We start from the raw sequence: 18,335 nt of genomic DNA, 5'->3' as shown, positions 1-18,335 counted from the left end.
GAGAGTATATAATTGGCCGCATTGGTAACTGGGTACACGTTTAACTATGTGTTGTGACCTGTGGAACCAAAGAAAGACAGTACACTCCTCCCACCTTGATGGTAACAAAGTGTATTCACTGTTGTAATGCAGGAAACATAGCAGGTAATTTGTGGACAGCAAACTCCCACTAACAGCAATGTCATAATAACCAGATCTGTTTTTGTTATGTTAATTGAGGGATAAATATTGGCCTGGGCACTAGGGATAATCATCTGCTCTTCTTCAAAATAGTGCCATGGGATCTTTTGCATCCCCCCTTGCAGGCAGTTGGGGCCTTGGTTTAATGTCTCATCCAAAGGATGGCAACTCTGACAGTGCAGCACTCCCTCAGTACTGCCCTGGAGTGTCAGCTTTGATTTTTGTGCTCAAGCCCCGGAATGGGACTTGTGACTCAGAGGTGAGAGTGCTACCACCTGAGCCACAGCTGACAATACAAGCTGCACTTTGGAAGAGACAATGGGCTGAATTTTCGCCTTGGAGATGGGAATCAGGAGCCAGGTTTGTTTTCGGATCAGGAACCCGCTTCCAGTGGGAAACCTATTGAAGTTAAGATTTTCACGGGCCTGAGCCCATAATTGATATGGGGATGGGTTCCCTGGTCCAATTAGAGAGAGTGAGGGCTGGAAAAGAGGTGGGTCAGATGAAGTGGGGGACTGATTTAGACTCCCCCATCACTTCTGGTTGTCCTATCAGAGAAATTTGCTGATTGTGCCAAAACCTTCCAAAGCACCAGAGGGAAGTGGGATGTCACAGGAGAGCCGGAGGACTGGCACCGGGGCAGGGCTGCCCCTCACTTCATCGAGGATGACCTGGATCTAAAGTTGGGGTCCATGAGGGAGAGGAGGGAGGTCACCTCATCATGCAGCAGGGGCACCTCTCTGGTCAATATCATCTCCCTCCACCACCACTTCCTTCTCCTCTCTCACCTCCTGCTCCTCCTCTTGCACTGATGAGATATCTGGTTCCAGGGCCTCACCATCTTCAAGGTCCACACCTCTCTGGAGGGCCATGTTATGGAGTGCGCAGCAGGCTACCACAATGGCAGAGACTCTTGCAGTATGGTATTGGAGGGCGCCACCGATTGGTCCAGGCACTGGCATTACAACTTTAGAAGCTGGAAAGCCTGCTCAATGGTTGTCCTAGTGAGCAGGTGGCATTGGTTGTATTGTCTCTGTGCCTCTGTCTGGGGCTCCCATAGAGGGGTGAGTCGCCATGTCTTCAAGGGATATCCCTTGTCCCCTAGGATCCATCCAGGCCCTTTGGGGGTTGGAGAGAAGATCTGAGACAGCGCGAGCACACACATGTTGAAAGCCCTTGTTGTGGTCACAGACCAGTTGAATGTTGAGTGAGTAGAAGCCCTTCCTGTTGATGAATCTGACTGGCCAATCACTGGGTGCATTGATGGCCACATGGGTGCAATGGATGATGCCCTGCACCCAAGGGAAGGCAGTGAAGCCTAATGCCCCCTGTCCCTACCCAATGTGACTGAATTGTGCCATATGCTGCAAAGTGGCCTGCAGCCAAAATCATTCACTCCATGGGACTACAAAGCTCACAAATTAGGCAATAGTAGGATAGTGCATATGTTACTGGGCTAGTAATCCAGAGACCTGGGCTAATAATCCAAAGACCTAATAATCTGGAGACACGAGTTCAAATCCCACCATAGCAGCTGGGGGAGAATTTAAATTCATTTAATAAATAAATCTGGAATTAAAAAACTTCTATCAGTAAAAGTGACCATGAAGCTACTGGATTGTGGTTAAAAACCCATCTAGTTCACCAATGTCTTTCAGGGAAGGAAATCTGCTGTGCTTACCTGATCTGGCCTATATGATACTCCAGACAGCAATGTGGTTGATTCTTAACTACCATCTGAAATGGCCTAGCAAGTCACTCAGTTATGTGCAATAAATGCTGGCCTTGCAAACAGTGCCCACACCCTGTGAATTAATTTTTAAAAAATGCTCAACTTTCATGTTCCTGGACATATTATTCGCAAGTGTTTTAAATTGATTGTCCAGTATTTTTCTGTGTATCTTAGAAACCTATTAGGGGAACCTACCAGCTGCATTCACTGAAGTCTTCTTTTTACATAACTTTCTTTATCTTTCAGGCACAGGCGGAACATGGGTAATACCAGCAAATTCCTGGCTGTTATTCAAAATCTGAACATTCATCTGGGTTACACAATGAAAATTGGTCTGTTGGGTGCAGCAGGTCTTTTTCTCTTGGTATCCATGATAATTCTAGGGTGGCAGATCTGCCTTTACTGCAAACACAGAAAAACAAAGAAAACCAAAGGTGGGTCCTGGGTAAATTCTAGAAATAAAACATCTGAGATTATTCAATGCATAGCACCTCAGGTTAAAGGCCTGCTGTCCGACCCAAACCCGACAGGACCCGATGACATGTGTCGGGTTTGGGTTGGGTCGGGTTGCTCTTCTGGGTCCGGCTTTCGGCCTCAGGTCGGGTCAGGCCTGGTCCAGGTCGGGCTGGGTCTGGTTTGGACACACAAAGTATTGCATTTTTCTCTGCTGGTAAGTGTCAAAAGTTGAAAAGCCTACCTGAGCTGGGAGTCCGGGACGTCAAGGAGGGAAACTCTGAGTCTGCGCAGTGAGCGAGTGAGCGTCTCAATGACGTCATCGCACTCATGCTGCAGCTTCCTGCAGATTGGGAGTTGCAAAGTAAGTAAAGGGAACATTCCGGTGCTTGGGTCGGGCTCAGGTCAGGTCGGGCTCGGGTTGGGCGCGGGAAAAAATGGAGGGATTCGGTCCGGGTCGGGCCCAGGTCCAATGTGGTTCTGTCGGGTTCAGGTCGGGATTTTTTTCCCTGACCTGCAGAACCGTTGTACTATTATTTTGTTATTTTGTGGAGTTTAATAGTTAGAAGATAAAGGATAATTTTGTGAGGGGCCACTGCTGGCAGGGAGGAATGAACTTTTCTTATGGGACTCAGATGAGCACTCTTGCTCTTCCTTGCCCCACAAACATATCTTTTTTAGTCACTTCCAGGCTTGATCCCTGGCTCTTTAATTACCTAACCTCTGGGTTTACACGCAAGCATCAGAGGGCTGAGGTATGAGGAAAGGTTGGAGAAACTCAGTACTTTCAGGACCAAAGGAAATGATTGAGACAGCAGCTTATACAGCTGCACAAGAGAGTGAATATTGGGAAAAAGTTAAATCTGAAACACCAGTTCAAATAGACCATGCCAGTAGGACAAAATTTAGAATAGCAGAACCCAAATTTATAATTGATGCTAGGAAATTCTCCTTGCAGTTATAAACACACAGAATGTAGTGGAAACAAAATCTCTGGAATCATTTAAGTAACAGCCATGATAGGCTTCTGTGAGTTCTTTGCAGTTGGATGGGTCAAAAGGTTTTCCTCTCCAAATCTATCATGCGAACCTATGAAATATGTTGTAACATAACACAAATAAATTTTAGGTTTTGTATATCCAAACATATGATATAAAGACTAGATAGGGACATTTGCTGTACTTCCAGTAATATTATCAAGGAAAGCAATATCCTTCTATACATGCTACTGAACATTGCACAAAGGCATTGAAAGGCTACCAACTGTTATTGTTATTCACATAATAATGTAAAACAAAACAGTGCTTGTGAGTGAACTGTCTTCTGGGAAACTCTCAAAAACCCTCCAACATGATGCACCAGGGAACAATGGGACCCAGGTTTGGGGCTGTGGTTTCCCACATAGTGAGCACCTGCTTTTAATCATTCCATTAATATAGATTTCCTGTGTAACTTTCAACTAATATTGTGTTTGTAGCAAAGAAGGCTGTGGGTGGGTCTGATCCCAAGAAACAATATACAGAAAAAAGCAACTTATCAACACGCAGCAACTCTACAGACTTTCTGGGCATGTCTGATGAAGATGAGCATTCAGATGTGAAAAAACAAGATTACAAGGCAAGTGAATTCCTGGATTGTTAATATATTTTACTTGACAAGTTGAAAAAATTAAGTTACACATTGATTAATGTATTCTTACAATGTAGTTTGTGCATATGTGTCTTTTTTAAGGTATACAAGCTCCAAGAGAGTATACAAAAGCTAAGCCTTTATCTTCAAAGTAGTGACCCTGATAATTTTAAGCTGGTTCAATCAAACGACGATCTTGTCATTGACTCAAAGGTTGAGGTTACAGGAAATTTGAAATTTTCTCTATCATATGATAAAAAACAAACAAAATTACAACTGACAGTTTCAGAGGCATCTAATCTTCCTGCTCGACACTTCAATCAGCGTGCTGACTCTTTCATTCGAATAAAGCTGTTTACCAGTTCACCTCGATACCAACACATCCTTCACCAATGGGATACAAAGATTGTGAAGAACACGAGAAATCCTTCTTTCGGAGACCAGTTTACTTGTTCTATTGAAAAGAATACCTGCAGGAAGGCTACTTTAAAACTTGAGGTACATTTTTAAAATTTTAAATCCTGCTGCCTTTTTATGTTTATTCAAAGATTTCTTTTTTATGCCAATGTCAATAATCTACTGGGTTTGGCATTCAGGTTAACTGTTGTTATATCTTGGCCATAGTGCGTGCAGCTCTCTCATTGCTGCTGTCTGTCCATTGTCCTCTTCCTGTTGTCAGGCTCTTGCTTTGTGTGACAATCATAGACTGAATGGTTTATCGCTGTGTATCATTTACCAGAGGAGAGATCCTGTGTATGAATGAGCACAGCGATAGACCTCATTTGGTTCTGAATTCTTCTGTTCCTTGTATGACAAGTGTTATAGTTTTGAACTTTGAATCATTGTGAAGTTATAGTGCTTTTTTATCTGTACTTCTTTATCTGTAACAACTTTTTGCCAGCAACATTCTTTCAGAGCTTCATTAAGTATAGCACAAACACTAAAACAAGCTCTATAAATGTTAGATATTATATAAGCGAATCAAATTCACTATTAAATTGAAGGCCACATATTGTAATTACAATGCTTCAGCTTTTCCAGACAAATAATCAACTGTCTTGTCTCTCCTTCAACTACTTTGTAACAAAACCATTGTCTTTAATTCAAGCCACTTGGCTAGGTTTGTTAATGTAACATATTTATGTACCAAGGAATTGATGTGGCGTTTACTTCTGCTTATTGTTGTTGTGATTTCAAGATAACAAATAGATCAGCTTGATTGCTGTTAGTGCTGACTTGAGCTAAACCCTTAATGCAGAGTAATATTAACCTTTAACTGGATCAGTCATACTTTAACTCAGACAAACTGCTACCCTTGTAATATTAATTGTTCCTTTGGTATGTAAACTATTGTAAGATTCACAGGACTGCAAGTAATATCCAAAGAAGATGTGGGTTTTTATTATAACTTAACTATATATATATATATATATATATATATATATATATACACACACACAATTATTGCACGAGCACATCTACACACATCTTACTCTCCCTGGTCATGTGTGACGCAACATCACTTCTTCCAGTGACCTTCACTTACAGCCTCTTAAGATGGTCCTCTCCTAAGATTGTCCGACTGTAACTTTAATTTGGTAACAGTCAAAATGTTAATCCCTAAGCAATTAGAATCAGCATGTTCACTATGAAGTTTGTGAGGTCTGCAAGTGAAACGGAAAAGCCTGCCTTCTCACACAGAGATGGTTTGTGATACAAGGAAATTATAAACTGGGGAAGAGAAGGAAAATGTAAAAAAAAACATTCCCTGAACCAAATGTATGCCAAATTGGATGGCCATGATCATGTAAAGTTGCAGTTTAATTCCATCTAAAAGAACAGGTTATTCCTTATTTTTGAATTTTGTAGTGATTATTTAGAACCAAATGGCTTGCTAGGCAACTTAATAAAGCGTGAAGAGATAACCATGTAGGAGAGGTGAGAGTATCTATCCCTAACATCAAGGTAGCATTTTGACCGAATTTGGGACTAAGGAGTTTGGCACTAGTAAAACTGAGGATTCAATGATGGTCACACCCTCCAGTGGTTTAAGTGATTCGTGACACAAGGCAAGATGATTGTGGTTGTTGGAGGCCAAACATCGCAGCCCCAGAAGACCACTGCATGAGTTCCACAGCAAAGAATCTTTGGCCAGCCATCTTTAGCTGCTTCAACCATGACCATCCCTCTATCACAAGCTCAGGACTGGGACTGTTTGTTGTTCAGCTCCAATTATAATCCTCCAATAATGATCCATGACCTGACGAGGGTTGACAAATGGCAGGTAAAATTCACAGGAGTGTTAGGTAATGACCATTTCAAGCAATAGAAAGGCCAGCCATTTTCCCTGATCTTCAATGGCACCATCATCACTAAGTCCTCCACCTTCAACATCGTGGGAGTTACCATTGACCAGAAGCTTTAGCGGACAAGCCAGAAACAACACTGTGGTTACATGAGCATGACAGAGATTGGACACTTTGCAACACTTTGCAGTGTTAACTCCCTGCCCCCTAAAAGCCGATCAATTTCTGCAAAACTCAGGGCAGGGGTTTGCTGGAATACTCGCCATAGAGGATAGGCACAGGTGCAACAACACTCAATCATCTAGGGCACAACATTGCACTTGCTCACTCCCTGTAACACTGGACTCAATGGGCTGGATTTTACCTTAGGCGGATGGGAATTCGCCACCGACGTGAAAGTAGGTGGCAAAACTGCTTCCGCCTAGCCCGGGGATCCGTCCCGCATTTTACCGGTCCCCGGGCTTTAATTGTCCCAAGGCGGGACATCCACCCACTTGAGGGAGGAAGTTCCGCCTCAGTGAGCTGCCAGCCAATCAGCGGGCCAGCAGCTCATAGTTCCAGCAGCGCCACGGGGAACAGTAGCCACTGCTGGGACTGCAGCCCAGCCGACACCATGGATCCAGGAGGGAAGGTAAGTTGGGGTTGCCTCACCAGGGGGATTGGTCCTTCCTTGGTGAGGCTGGAGTGGTCGTTTGGGGGGAGGGGGGAATCTTGGGTCCCGGGGGTGGGTTGGGAAGCGGGGGCGGCCCTCAATCGGGTACCCTGTGCCTGACTGCCAATCCCCCCCCGCCCCGGGGCGCAGAAAGGCTGGCAGCTATTGCTGAGCGGCCTTTCACATCCCCAGCACGCCCGCTTGCCATGGGTAAAATACCCATGGAGGCAGGCGAGGGCCCTTAAGTGGCCGTTATGTGGCCACTTAAGGGCTTTGATTGGCCTCAGGCAGGCAGGCGGGCGGTCCATTTCCCACTCCCCGCCTGATGCCGTAAACTTGGCTGGAGGCGGAAGCGGGGTGGGTAGGCCTCCCGGAGCTTCCCACTCAATTTTACACCGCCCCCACACCACCATCTGACCCACTGGGGCAGCGTAAAATTCAGCCCAATATCTCAATATCCACCATTCCACACTGTGTGTATGATCTGAAGCAGGGATCGCCAACATGTCGATCGGAAGCTACTGGTAGCTCGTTGACGGACTTTGAGAAGCTCGCATAAAGCTTTGAGGAAACCATTGGTCCATTGCGGGTCACGTGTGTGTCCAGCGGGGCTGTGACTGGAGCATCTGCAGTGCGAGTGCTGGAGCTGGACGGAGGCGGTTGGGTCAGATCTGCAACTGGTGAGAAGCCGCCAAGTGCAGGAGAGGAATGGAGCTGGCGAGTGGGTGGGGAAGCTTCATAAATACCCGGTGTAGGGTCAAACACCCCCAATAAGAAGGTACCAGTACTGCGTTTGCACCAAGTGGGATGGCAGCTGCAGGGCTTTTCCCAGTGATAGACCTGGGTTAATGGCTACCAGCTTTCTAGCTTTTTGGAGGAACTAAGAATGAATAAACTGTAGCATCAAATCCCAAAACATTAAAGGAAACTTAGCTCAGTTATAAAGGGGGCCTGGGGAAGGAGAGGGAGAAACCACTTGGGACACAACTGAGAGCAGAAGGCAGGCACAGCAACTGCTCCTCCTTTTCCTTGTGTGATGTTTACTGGAGTCGTGTTGGTGAGTGTTTCTCACCTCTGGTCTCCCTATCCTGTTAATGTAAGTGGATTGTAGGTTGCTATAATATAGTTATAATAGCTACATATTTAGTTTGCATTTATCTATCCATATTTTTTCAATATATGTTTAAGTTTATCATGATATTTTTCATTTATCATAAGTTGCTCTTACTAAAGAAAAGGTTGGTGACCCCTGATCTATAGGATGCACTATGGCAATTCACAAAGGTTCCTTCGACAGAACTTCATTTTTGTCATTATCAGTGAATAGACATTTGAAAAAGCTGCATAAGGTTTGAAAATTGAGAACGGTTCAACAAAGCAGAAGTGGTTATTTTATTTGAAAAGTATTTCCTCGCCTCCCTGCTCAACCCCTGGTTTTAACTGCCCCAGTACTGCACACTTTTCCCTGTCTAAGAGATTGCGTAGATTCCCAGGATTCTGTCAATGCTGTTCTGTAACCAGCTTTGAGGAAGTGTATGACCATGCTTACAGTTACTCTGCCTTGTGAGATGTACCTGGCATCTCTTCCTACTGGTTTGGCCAGTAACAGGAGAGAACACAAGTCATTTGTTTCTCTACACTTACTATTGCGTTAAATCAAATTTACAGGTCCATATCATAAATCTTAGCACCTCTCTGTTTTAGTGTGATTCTCCAAAATGGTGCTCGCATCCAATGCCATTTGTTGCAATTCCTGAAAAATGTGAGAAAATTGCAGAACTGTATGAATTGGTTCATAATTCAGAGCATTCTCTGATAATGCTCAAAATTTCTCATTTAAATACCTTTGGTATTTAAATTCCCCTCCTCCACACACTGTCCGTATGTAATAATTTCACTGTTATCTTTTACACTGTTTAAACTTCACTCATCTAACAGGATAAGAGCAAACTCTTTTAATCCACCAACAAACAGAAGTTGACAGTCTATTTAGGCAGATCTTATTGACATTTATGACCTGCTTTCTCTGAACTTTAGCCCTTTGTGCAATCGAATTCTGAATAAATAATCTTTTCTCAGGTCTGGGATTTTGACAAATATTCACGACGTGATGTTCTAGGAGAAGTGCGCATGTCGTTCAGCAACTTGGAATTATCAAACACAGTAGAATTCTGTGAGGAGTTACAGAAGGTTCAAAAGGTACAAAATATGCCACTTTCTAGCCTCTCCCTACATAGAAAGGACTAGGAAAGAGGTTCTCCTTAGGGATTATGAGCAGCTAGGGGATAATTAAAAAGCAGAAACTCAAAAGTAATAATCTCTGGATTATTACCTGAGCCACAAGCAAACTGGCATAGGGTAAATAAGATTAGAGAGATGAATGTGTGGCTGAAAGACTGGTGTGGGAGAAATGGGTTTCGATTCGTGGGGTACTGACACCAGTATTGGGGAAAGTGGGAGCTGTACCGTTGGGACAGTCTTCACCTGAACCATGCTGGGACCAGTGCTCTGGCAAGTCATATAACTTGGGCAATAGCTAGGGCTTTAAACTAAACAGTGGGTGGTGGGGGGGAGGAATCATGTGAGCGGAGACCTGGTAAATTAAAGAGAAACGACAAGGTAATAGAGCAAGGTAGTGAATTGGGTAATGATAACCAGAATGTGGCAGGAAGGGACAGAGCACACAAACTTAAGAGTGCACCAGCAGATAAAGTCAGAGATTGCAAAACTGGTAAAAGGACAGAATTAAATGCTCTTTATTTGAATGTGCGCGGCATTTGTAACAAAATGAATGAATTGTTAGCACAGATAGAAATAAATATGTATGGCCTGATAGCCACTGCAGAGATATGGTTCAAGGTGACCAAGGCTGGGACCTGAATATTGAAGGGCATTTGACATTTCAAAAAGACAGGAAGCTAGGATAAGTGGTGGGGTATAAGGATGACATTAATACAGTGAGGATGACCAGAGCTCGAAAGAGCAAGATGTAGAATCAGTTTAGGTAGGGATAAGAAATAGGAAAGATAAGAGGTCACTTGGGGGAGTAGTTTATAGGCCCCTTAACAGTAGTTACACTGTAGGACAGAGTATACAGGAAGACATAAATAAGAAAGAAAGGTACTGCGATAATCATGGGTGATTTTAATCTACATGTAGATTAGGTGAAACAGATTGGCAAAAGTAGCCTTGAAAATGAGTTCATAGAGTGTATTTGGGACAATTTCTTAGAGTAGTACATTTTAGTGCCAATCAGGGAGCAGGCTATTTTAGACCTGGCAATGTGCAATGAGACTGGATTAATCAATAAACTTGTAGTAAAGCAGCCTCTACGTGACGACGATCATATCATGATAGAATTTCATGTTCAGTTTGAAGGTGAGAAGTGTGAGTCTAAGATTAGTGTTTAAACCTAAATAAAGGTAATTATAAGGATAGAATTGAAGGCAGAGTTGGCTAAAGTGAACTGGGAAACTAGGTTAAAAGATAAGACAGTAGAAATGCAGTGGCAGACTTTTAAGGAGATATTTCATAACTCTCAGAAAAGATTTATCCCAGTGAGAAAGAAAAAGTCTTTGAGAAGGATGCATCATCTGTGACTAAATAAATAAGTTAAGGATTGTATCAAATTGAAAGAAACACTACAAATCTGCAAAGATTAGTGGCAAGTCAGAGGATTGGGCAGATTTTCAGAATCAGCAAAAGATGACTAAAAAAAGAGAGAAATTAGTGTATGAGAGAAAGCTAGCTAGAAATACAAAAACAGATAGTAAGAGTTTCTACAAGAATTTAAAAAGGAAAAGAGTAACTAAAGCAAGTGTTGGTCCTCTAGAGAGTGTGTCTGGGGAATTGATGATGGAAAACAAGGAAATGGCAGAAGTGTTGAACACTTATTTTATGTCTGTTTTCACTATGGAAGACTTAGAAAACTTCCCAAATATACTTAAAAATCAAGAAGTGAAAGGGAGGGAGGAACTTAAAACCAACACCATCACCAGGGAAAAGGTACTGGGAAAAATATTAGACCTAAAGGCTGACAAGTCCCCAGGACCTGATGGCTTGAACCCTTGAATCTGAAAAGAAGAGGCTGCAGAGATAGCAGAGGCATTGGTTATAATCTTTCAAAATTCCTTAAATTCTGGAAGGGTCCCAGCAGATTGGAAAATCGCAAATGTAACACCTTTATTCAAGAAAGGAGGGAGACAGAAAGCAGGAAACTATAGGCCAGTTAGCCTAACATCTGTCATAGGGAAATTGTTAGAATCCATTATTAAGGAGGTTATAGCAGGTACTTAGAAAATCATAATGGGATTAAACAGAGTCAAAAGGAAATCGGGTTTGACTAAATTATTAGAGTTCTTTTAAGAAGTAACAAGCAAGGTGGATCAAGGGGGACCTGCAGATGTGGTGAACTTGGATTTCCAAAAGGCATTGATAAGGTGCCACATCAAGAAGAGCTCCTAGTGAAGTGGGTAACATATTAGCATGGATAAAGGACCAGTTAGCTAACAGGAAACAGAGAGTAGGGATAAAAGGGTCTTTTACAGTTTGGCAAGCTGTACTAGCGGAGTGCCATAGGGATCAGTGCTGGGTTTTCAACTATTTACAATCTATTGTTACGACCAGGTGAGAAAGGTGGCTAGGGGTCCCTCTCAGCCTTCATCTGGTCTCACCATAACAGGGTTTAATTTTAAACACACCGTGTTTTTAGCTTCCCCTTGGTGAATCCTTGTTCACCACTTTCCAATTATAAGGCAAAGAAACCAGCACAAACAGGCTTTCTTAGGTTGAAAGAAGAAAAATTGAAATTTATTAAACTTAAACTCTAATTCAGTTAATGCCCATGGATACACGGCATGCCCATGCCAGCATAAACACGTGATAAACACATGCAAATAGAGACAGAAAAAAGCAGAAGAAAAATAAAGTGGAAAGGTTTGAGGCAATATCTGAAGAACCTTTGTTACGGTTCTTAGAGCTCACTGTAGAATCTTTGATTGTAGGTAGATCTTGCTTTTCGTTGGGGCCCAGTATTCTTCTTAAATCTTGTTTGCTGTAGGAGACTTTTCTCACTTGGGATTCATGTGTCTTCAGTAGATTCAGAGGCTTGTGAGAAAGAGATGGGAGCAGAGAGGACAGCTCTTCTCAGTCCAGGAGCAAACATACACTCTCAGTTCAAACTGTTTGTAAAATTCAGAAAAACCCAAGTTGCCAAGCAGGTTAGTCATGTGACTAACTGGTCTGACCACGTCTTGGATTGTATCACCTTAGCAGTCTCTGGAAAGCTCCTTTTACACCAATACCTCGTGATCAAGGTCCATTGTGGATTGAATGTGTCAGGGAATGGTCCTTTGTCCTTCCAAGCACAATCTGTTAATATGCAAATGTCTTTTCCAGTCATGGCTGATCTGTTTAACAAGTCCTTTCTTCACTTGTAGTAGTTTAAAATCAAGTTCATGACAACATTAATGTGCTTCCTTTTTGGGAGATGGGGGCCTAGCATGACACTATATAAATAACTTGGATGAAGGGACTGAATGTATGGTAGCTAAATTTGCTGATGACACCCAGGTAGGTAGGAAAGTAAATTGGCAAGAGGAGGTAAAGGGTCTACAAAAGATATAGATAGGTTAAGCGAGTGGGCAAAAATTTGGCAGATGCTGTATAATGTGTCCACTTTGGCAGGAAGAATAGAAAATCAGTAAACTATTTAAATGGAGAGAGATTGCAGAACTCGGTGGTAAAGAGGGATCTGGGTGTCCTGGTACATGAATCACAAAACTAAGTATGCAGGTACAGTAAGTGATTAAGAAGGCAAATGGAAGGTTTGTGTTTATTGCAAAGGGAATGGAATATAAAAGTAGGGAAGTTTTACTGCAGCTGTATAGGGCCTTGGTGTGACCACATCTAGAGTACTGTTACAGTTTTGGTCTCCTTATTTGAAAAAGCATTAGAGGCAGTTCAGAGAAGGTTCACTCGATTCATTCCTGGGATAAAGGACTTACCTTAAGAAGAAAGGTTGAATAGGTTGCGCCTTTATCCATTGGAGTTTAGAAGAATGAGAGGTGATATTACTGAAACATATAAGCTACAGAGGGGACTTGATAGAGTGGATACTGGGAAGATGTTTCCTCTTGTGGGGAGATTAGAACTAGGGGACACAGTTTAAAAATAAGAGGTCTCCCTTTTAAAATGGAAGTGAGAATTTTTTTTCTCTCAGTGGGTCCTTATTCTGTGGAATTCTCTTCCCTAGAAAACAATGGAGGCTAGGTCATTGAATTTATTCAAGGCTGAGTTAGATAGATTTCTGATAGACAAGGGAGTCAAGGGTAATGGGGGACAGACAAGAAAGTGGAGTTGAGACCACAATCAGGTCAGCCATGATTTTATCAAGTGGTGGCGCAGACTCGAAGGGCCAAATGGCCTACTTCTGCTCCTACATTCCTATGTTTCTATGCCAGTGCTATTCAGCAGCCATATGTTGAGCACCACAATTTGAACCAAAACCTTTCTCAGTGAGTAATCTGAAGAATGCAAGCTGAAGTGAAGAGACACTAGCCTGTGCCTGCAATTTGCCACACAGTTTAATTCTGTCAGAATGGGGTGTTGTTGAGTTGAGGCTAAGGATTTTCCCAGAAGAAGGGAAAAACTTATTATAGTTCTATTTCATAAATATAATCTAATTGAGCCCTTTCATTTGCTGTATGGGATAACTGTGCGTCCCATGAGTTTCCCAACATGAGGAGAGGAAGTCAACATCCCACAGCAAGCTAGAAGTAGCATATAAAATTCTGAGCCTCATGTGAATGGGATGTGGGCCACAATTGTCCAAAAGCTGCGTCAGAAGAACCACTGTAATGTAATGTAATATGATGTTTGTCCCTGGAACTGGCAAGCTAGCAAGAGATTGCTTGCAGAAGTTACACTTCCAGGACTCCAATAATAAAAATATGCCTGAAGATGCAGCTTGTGCACCCCAGATTTCATAATCGCTTAAAACTGACAGAAGGTGAACTGATTAAGGCACATGCATAAACTTCAGGTCTACTATTATTTTATTTGTTTTTGCTTCCTTCAGGAGCTTGTCGGGGAAATTTTTCTGTCTCTTAAATATCTTCCAACAGCCCGAAAATTGGAAGTTGCACTGCTGAAAGTGAAAACTGGCTGCCTGAGCAACAGTCCAGATACAGGTATTTAAAGCTTTAATTTTTATATTACATTAAGCTTGAGCCATTTAGGGATAATACCTTATGATAACAGAATTTAGCAGGCTTGTTTTCATTTAAATTTGTATTCAATAAACCCTTTACCTCTCAGGTGATCTTATCTTTCCTGTTCTTCTAAGAATGATGTGTTTATAATGGGTGTTCAAGCCTGAATCACTAAATGTTCTGGAGACAGTTGGTCGATGAGCTCATGCACTGATATTTCCATGCCACGTAAAGATAAGATGTGTTTTTCAGGTCTGGCCAGTAAGTTCCTGATCTTGGACCATATTGTCAAATGCAGGTGCCACATAGACAGCATGTAATACTCCATTGGAAGATTGATGGTAAATCACCAAGGATAATCTTGCACACTACCTAGTGGCTGTATTAGTGAATATGGGATATAGTAGCATGGGGGGGTGGGGTGGATTTTATGTGGGCAACCGGTGTCTCGGCCACCTGCTAAAGCGCCGGCGAGAGCCCTGCATCGACTCCTCTGGGGAATGTCTGCCGCATTGCATGCCAAATAGGCACTTAAGTGGGCAGCGGCAGGCCTTCCACAGGATTAAGGACTCTGGCAACGTAAGTCCCGCCTGTTGAGAACTGCTGACAATTTAGAGGCCGGCAGCTCTTTTACTGAGCAGCACCAAGGCGGAGACAGTGGCTGATGCCGGTTATGGACACACTGGAGGTACTGGACCGAGGCCACAGGTGAGTCAGAGCAGGAGGGGTTTCGCGGGATGGTGGTCGTGGGGGAGGTGGGTGGAGGGGAGTTAGCAGCAAGGGCTGGGTTGGCTCTCAGCGGGGGCCCCCGTAAGGATGCCAGATCCCTCAATCAGGCACTAAATGCCTTTAAATGAGGGAAATCCCCTCCCACTTCCAGAGCTGTAAAGCAACCTGCAAGGGTGTGCTTGTGTGTTACCCGTCTGGTGACAGGCCCAGCTGCTGCTGGGCTAATACCAGTGGAGGCAAGATGAGGCCCTTATTTGGGCATTAACTGCCCACTTAAAGGTCTCAATTGGGGCAGGATAGGAAGGCCGTCCATGGGCCTTCCCACCACAGGAGAGCCTTCCCACCACAGACATAATTGGGGTGGAGGCAGGAAGGTGGCAGGGGCCCTCTGCCACCATCCTGCCCGATTAAATGCTCTTCCCACCTCCAAACACACCGTGGGAGAGAGCATAAAATTCCTCACATAGTGTTTATGTTACTGGACTAGTAATCCAGCAGGTCTGGACTAATGATCCAGACACATATATTCAAATCCCACCACAGCTACTGGGGAGTTTAAATTCAGTTACTTAAATTTTTAAAAATTGAAATAAAAAGCTAGTATCAGTAATGACTGGATTGTCCTAAAATCCATCTGGTTCACTATCGCCCTTCAGGGAAGGAAATCTGTGTCCTTACTCGGTCTAGCCTAATGTGACTCCAGACCTACAGCGATGTGGTTGACTTTTAACCGCCCACTGAAATGGCCTAGCAAGCCACTCAGTTGTACCAAGCCACTATGAAAAAGTTGAATAAGAATAAAATTGGATGGATCACTCGACACTGAGCTGAGCACCACGAGCATACATGACAAAGGCACACCGAGCCCAATCGACCCTGTAAGGTTCTCCTCACTAACATATGGGGACTTGTGCCAAAATTGGAAGAGATATCCTACATACTAGTTGGGTAACAATCTAACATAATCATACGCACAGAATCAGACCTTTCAGACAACGTCCCAGAGGTGGCAGCACTGTGGTATACAGTTGGGACGGAGTGACCCTGGGAATCCTCAACATTAACTCTGATCCCATGAAGTCTCATGGCATCAGGTCAAACATGGACAAGGAAATTTCCTGCTGATTACCACCTACTGCCCTCCCTCAAGTGATGAATCAATACTTTTCCATGTTGCAACTCCTCAGATAATAAGGCAGTCCATGTCTGCATGCAGCAAGACCTGGACAACCTTCAGGCTTGGATAATAAGTGGCAAGTAACATTCATGCCACACATGTGCCAGGCAATGACCATTTCCAAGGCAGAATCTAACCATCTCATCTTAACATTCAATGGCATTACCATCCCTGAATCCCCCACCATCAACATTCTGGGGGTTATGATTGACCAGAAGCCTACCCTGGACCAGCCACATAAATACTGTGGCTAAAAGAGCAGGCCAGAGTCTGCGAATTCTGTGGCGAGTAACTCACCTCCTGACTCCCGAAAGCCTGTCTGCCATCTACAAGGCTCAAGTCATGAGTGTGATAGCAAACTCTCCACTTGCCTGGATGGCTGCAGCTCCAACAATACTCAAGAAACTCAGCGACATCCAGGACAGAGCAGCCTAACTGATTGGCAACTCATCCACTACCTTAAATAATCACTCCCTGCACAACTGGCATATCGTGGCTGTAGCTTTTACCATCTACAAGATATATAGCAGCAACTTGCCAAGCACCTCCCAAATCTACGGCCTTAACCACCAGAAGGACAAGGGCAGCAGATGCATGGGAACACCACTATCTGTAAGTTCCCCTCCAAGTCATTCACCATCCTGATTTGGAAATATATCGTTGTTCTTTTACTGTCACTGGGTCAAATTCTGCAACTCCCTTCCAAATAGCACACAGACTGCAGCAGTTCAAGATGGTGGCTCACCACCACCTTTTCAAGGGCAATTAAGGATGGCAATAAATGCTGGCATTGCCAGGGATGCCCATGTCCTGTGAATGAATAAAATAAATAGTTGCATACCCAGAAACCTGGGATGCCTAAAAATGATGCAGGGCAAACAAAATAAAATAGAGAATATGAATCTTAAATAGCGAGTTATGTTTTAAATCCTGTTGATATTTTTTTCACAGTTTTTCATAAACTCAAGAATTATTCCGTTTTAGCACACATTGCAGCACATTATTTTAATGAGCATATAACTTCTTGTATAAAGATTAATGTATAGAATAATTGATCCAAGGGAGTAATTAGAAAACTCTGATTCCATAGAAGGGTTGGAAAGAACATTGTAAAAATTAAAAGAACAAAGCTGGAGTAATACCCGAGATGGGATTACTATCTTTAACTGCCATTTATTTTGTAAATATATACTGTGTTTGTTATTCACATTGTCAGTATTAGTGTGTTTAGGTTTTATTCCTTTGTTGCAGTGACTTTGAAAGTGGCAATGCTGACATGAGTACTGAATGAAAATGAAGTAGATACAAGACAACCTGGAGGACTAAATGGAGGCATGCCAATACATTAGAGCAAGGGTATAGTGACTAAAACTGATGAAAGGTCAATTTAGGACCGATATCAATAAAAACTCCTTCATGCAAAGCGATCAACACTTGCAATAGTCTCCTGGTTAGAGTTGTGGAGACTAAAAGCTTAGATCCTGGTAGATGATCTAAATCATATTTTTTCAAATGGATGAGTTAAGATGGGCTACTGTAGTTTAGTGAATATGGCTAGACTGGACTAGAAAACTTTGGCTGTGAGCTCAAAGTTGTGAAATCGAATTCAATGAATCTGACAATTTGTAGGCTGGCGCCAGTAAATGACCATGAAAGTTGTTGAATTGTCGTAAAAACCCACTGGTTCACTAATATCCTTCAAGGGAGAGAATCAGCCACCCCTCCCTGGTCTGACCTACACATGACTCCAGTTCCACTGTAGTTGGCTCTTAATGTTTTCATGAGAAATAGGGATGGGCAATAAATACTGCCTGCTAGTGTCACCCACGTGCCGAAAACAGATGAAAGAAAACCTGTTTCAAATGTGTTTATCTAGTGATAGTGAGGTCTGTTTGTGATTGACCTGAAGAATAACTGGAACATGTGGCAGGTAATGTAGTATAATAGCATTAGGTTTTTAGCAATTTAGTGTGGCATAACGCATATAGCAGTATACTTTGAATTTGACAGTGTGTGATAATATCACTCAATTGAGTCATAGAATCATACAGCACATAAGGAAACCATTCAGCCCATCATGCCTGTGCTGGCTCTTTGAAAGAGCTATCTAACTTGTCCAAAGTTCTTGCTCTTTCCCCACATCCCTGCAAATTTTTCCTTTTCAAGTATATTTCCAATTCCTCCTTGGAAGTTACTCACAAATCTGCTTCCACCACCCTTTCAAACAGTACTTTTCAGATCACACCAACTCGCTGCATAAAAAAGT

General features: G+C 42.9%; 1 protein-coding gene across 4 annotated transcripts in view; it reads left to right on the top strand.

Moving 5' to 3' along the window:
• Window positions 1-18,335, top strand: part of syt19 (synaptotagmin XIX) — a 74,187-nt gene that overhangs the window by 30,387 nt on the left and 25,465 nt on the right. For 3 of the 4 annotated variants that reach the window (XM_068046406.1, XM_068046405.1, XM_068046404.1), the window contains 5 exons: window positions 2,159-2,346; window positions 3,843-3,982; window positions 4,097-4,492; window positions 9,032-9,151; window positions 14,031-14,142. In XM_068046406.1, the coding sequence (XP_067902507.1) occupies window positions 2,172-2,346; window positions 3,843-3,982; window positions 4,097-4,492; window positions 9,032-9,151; window positions 14,031-14,142 (943 nt within the window). In that variant the 5' untranslated portion in view covers window positions 2,159-2,171. The remainder of the gene's footprint in view (window positions 1-2,158; window positions 2,347-3,842; window positions 3,983-4,096; window positions 4,493-9,031; window positions 9,152-14,030; window positions 14,143-18,335) is intronic. The other variant, XM_068046407.1, reaches the window with a different exon arrangement.

Source organism: Heterodontus francisci, chromosome 14 (assembly GCF_036365525.1).
Source record: "Heterodontus francisci isolate sHetFra1 chromosome 14, sHetFra1.hap1, whole genome shotgun sequence".
Lineage (NCBI taxonomy): Eukaryota > Metazoa > Chordata > Chondrichthyes > Heterodontiformes > Heterodontidae > Heterodontus > Heterodontus francisci.
This window is presented reverse-complemented; position numbering and strand designations above follow the sequence as displayed.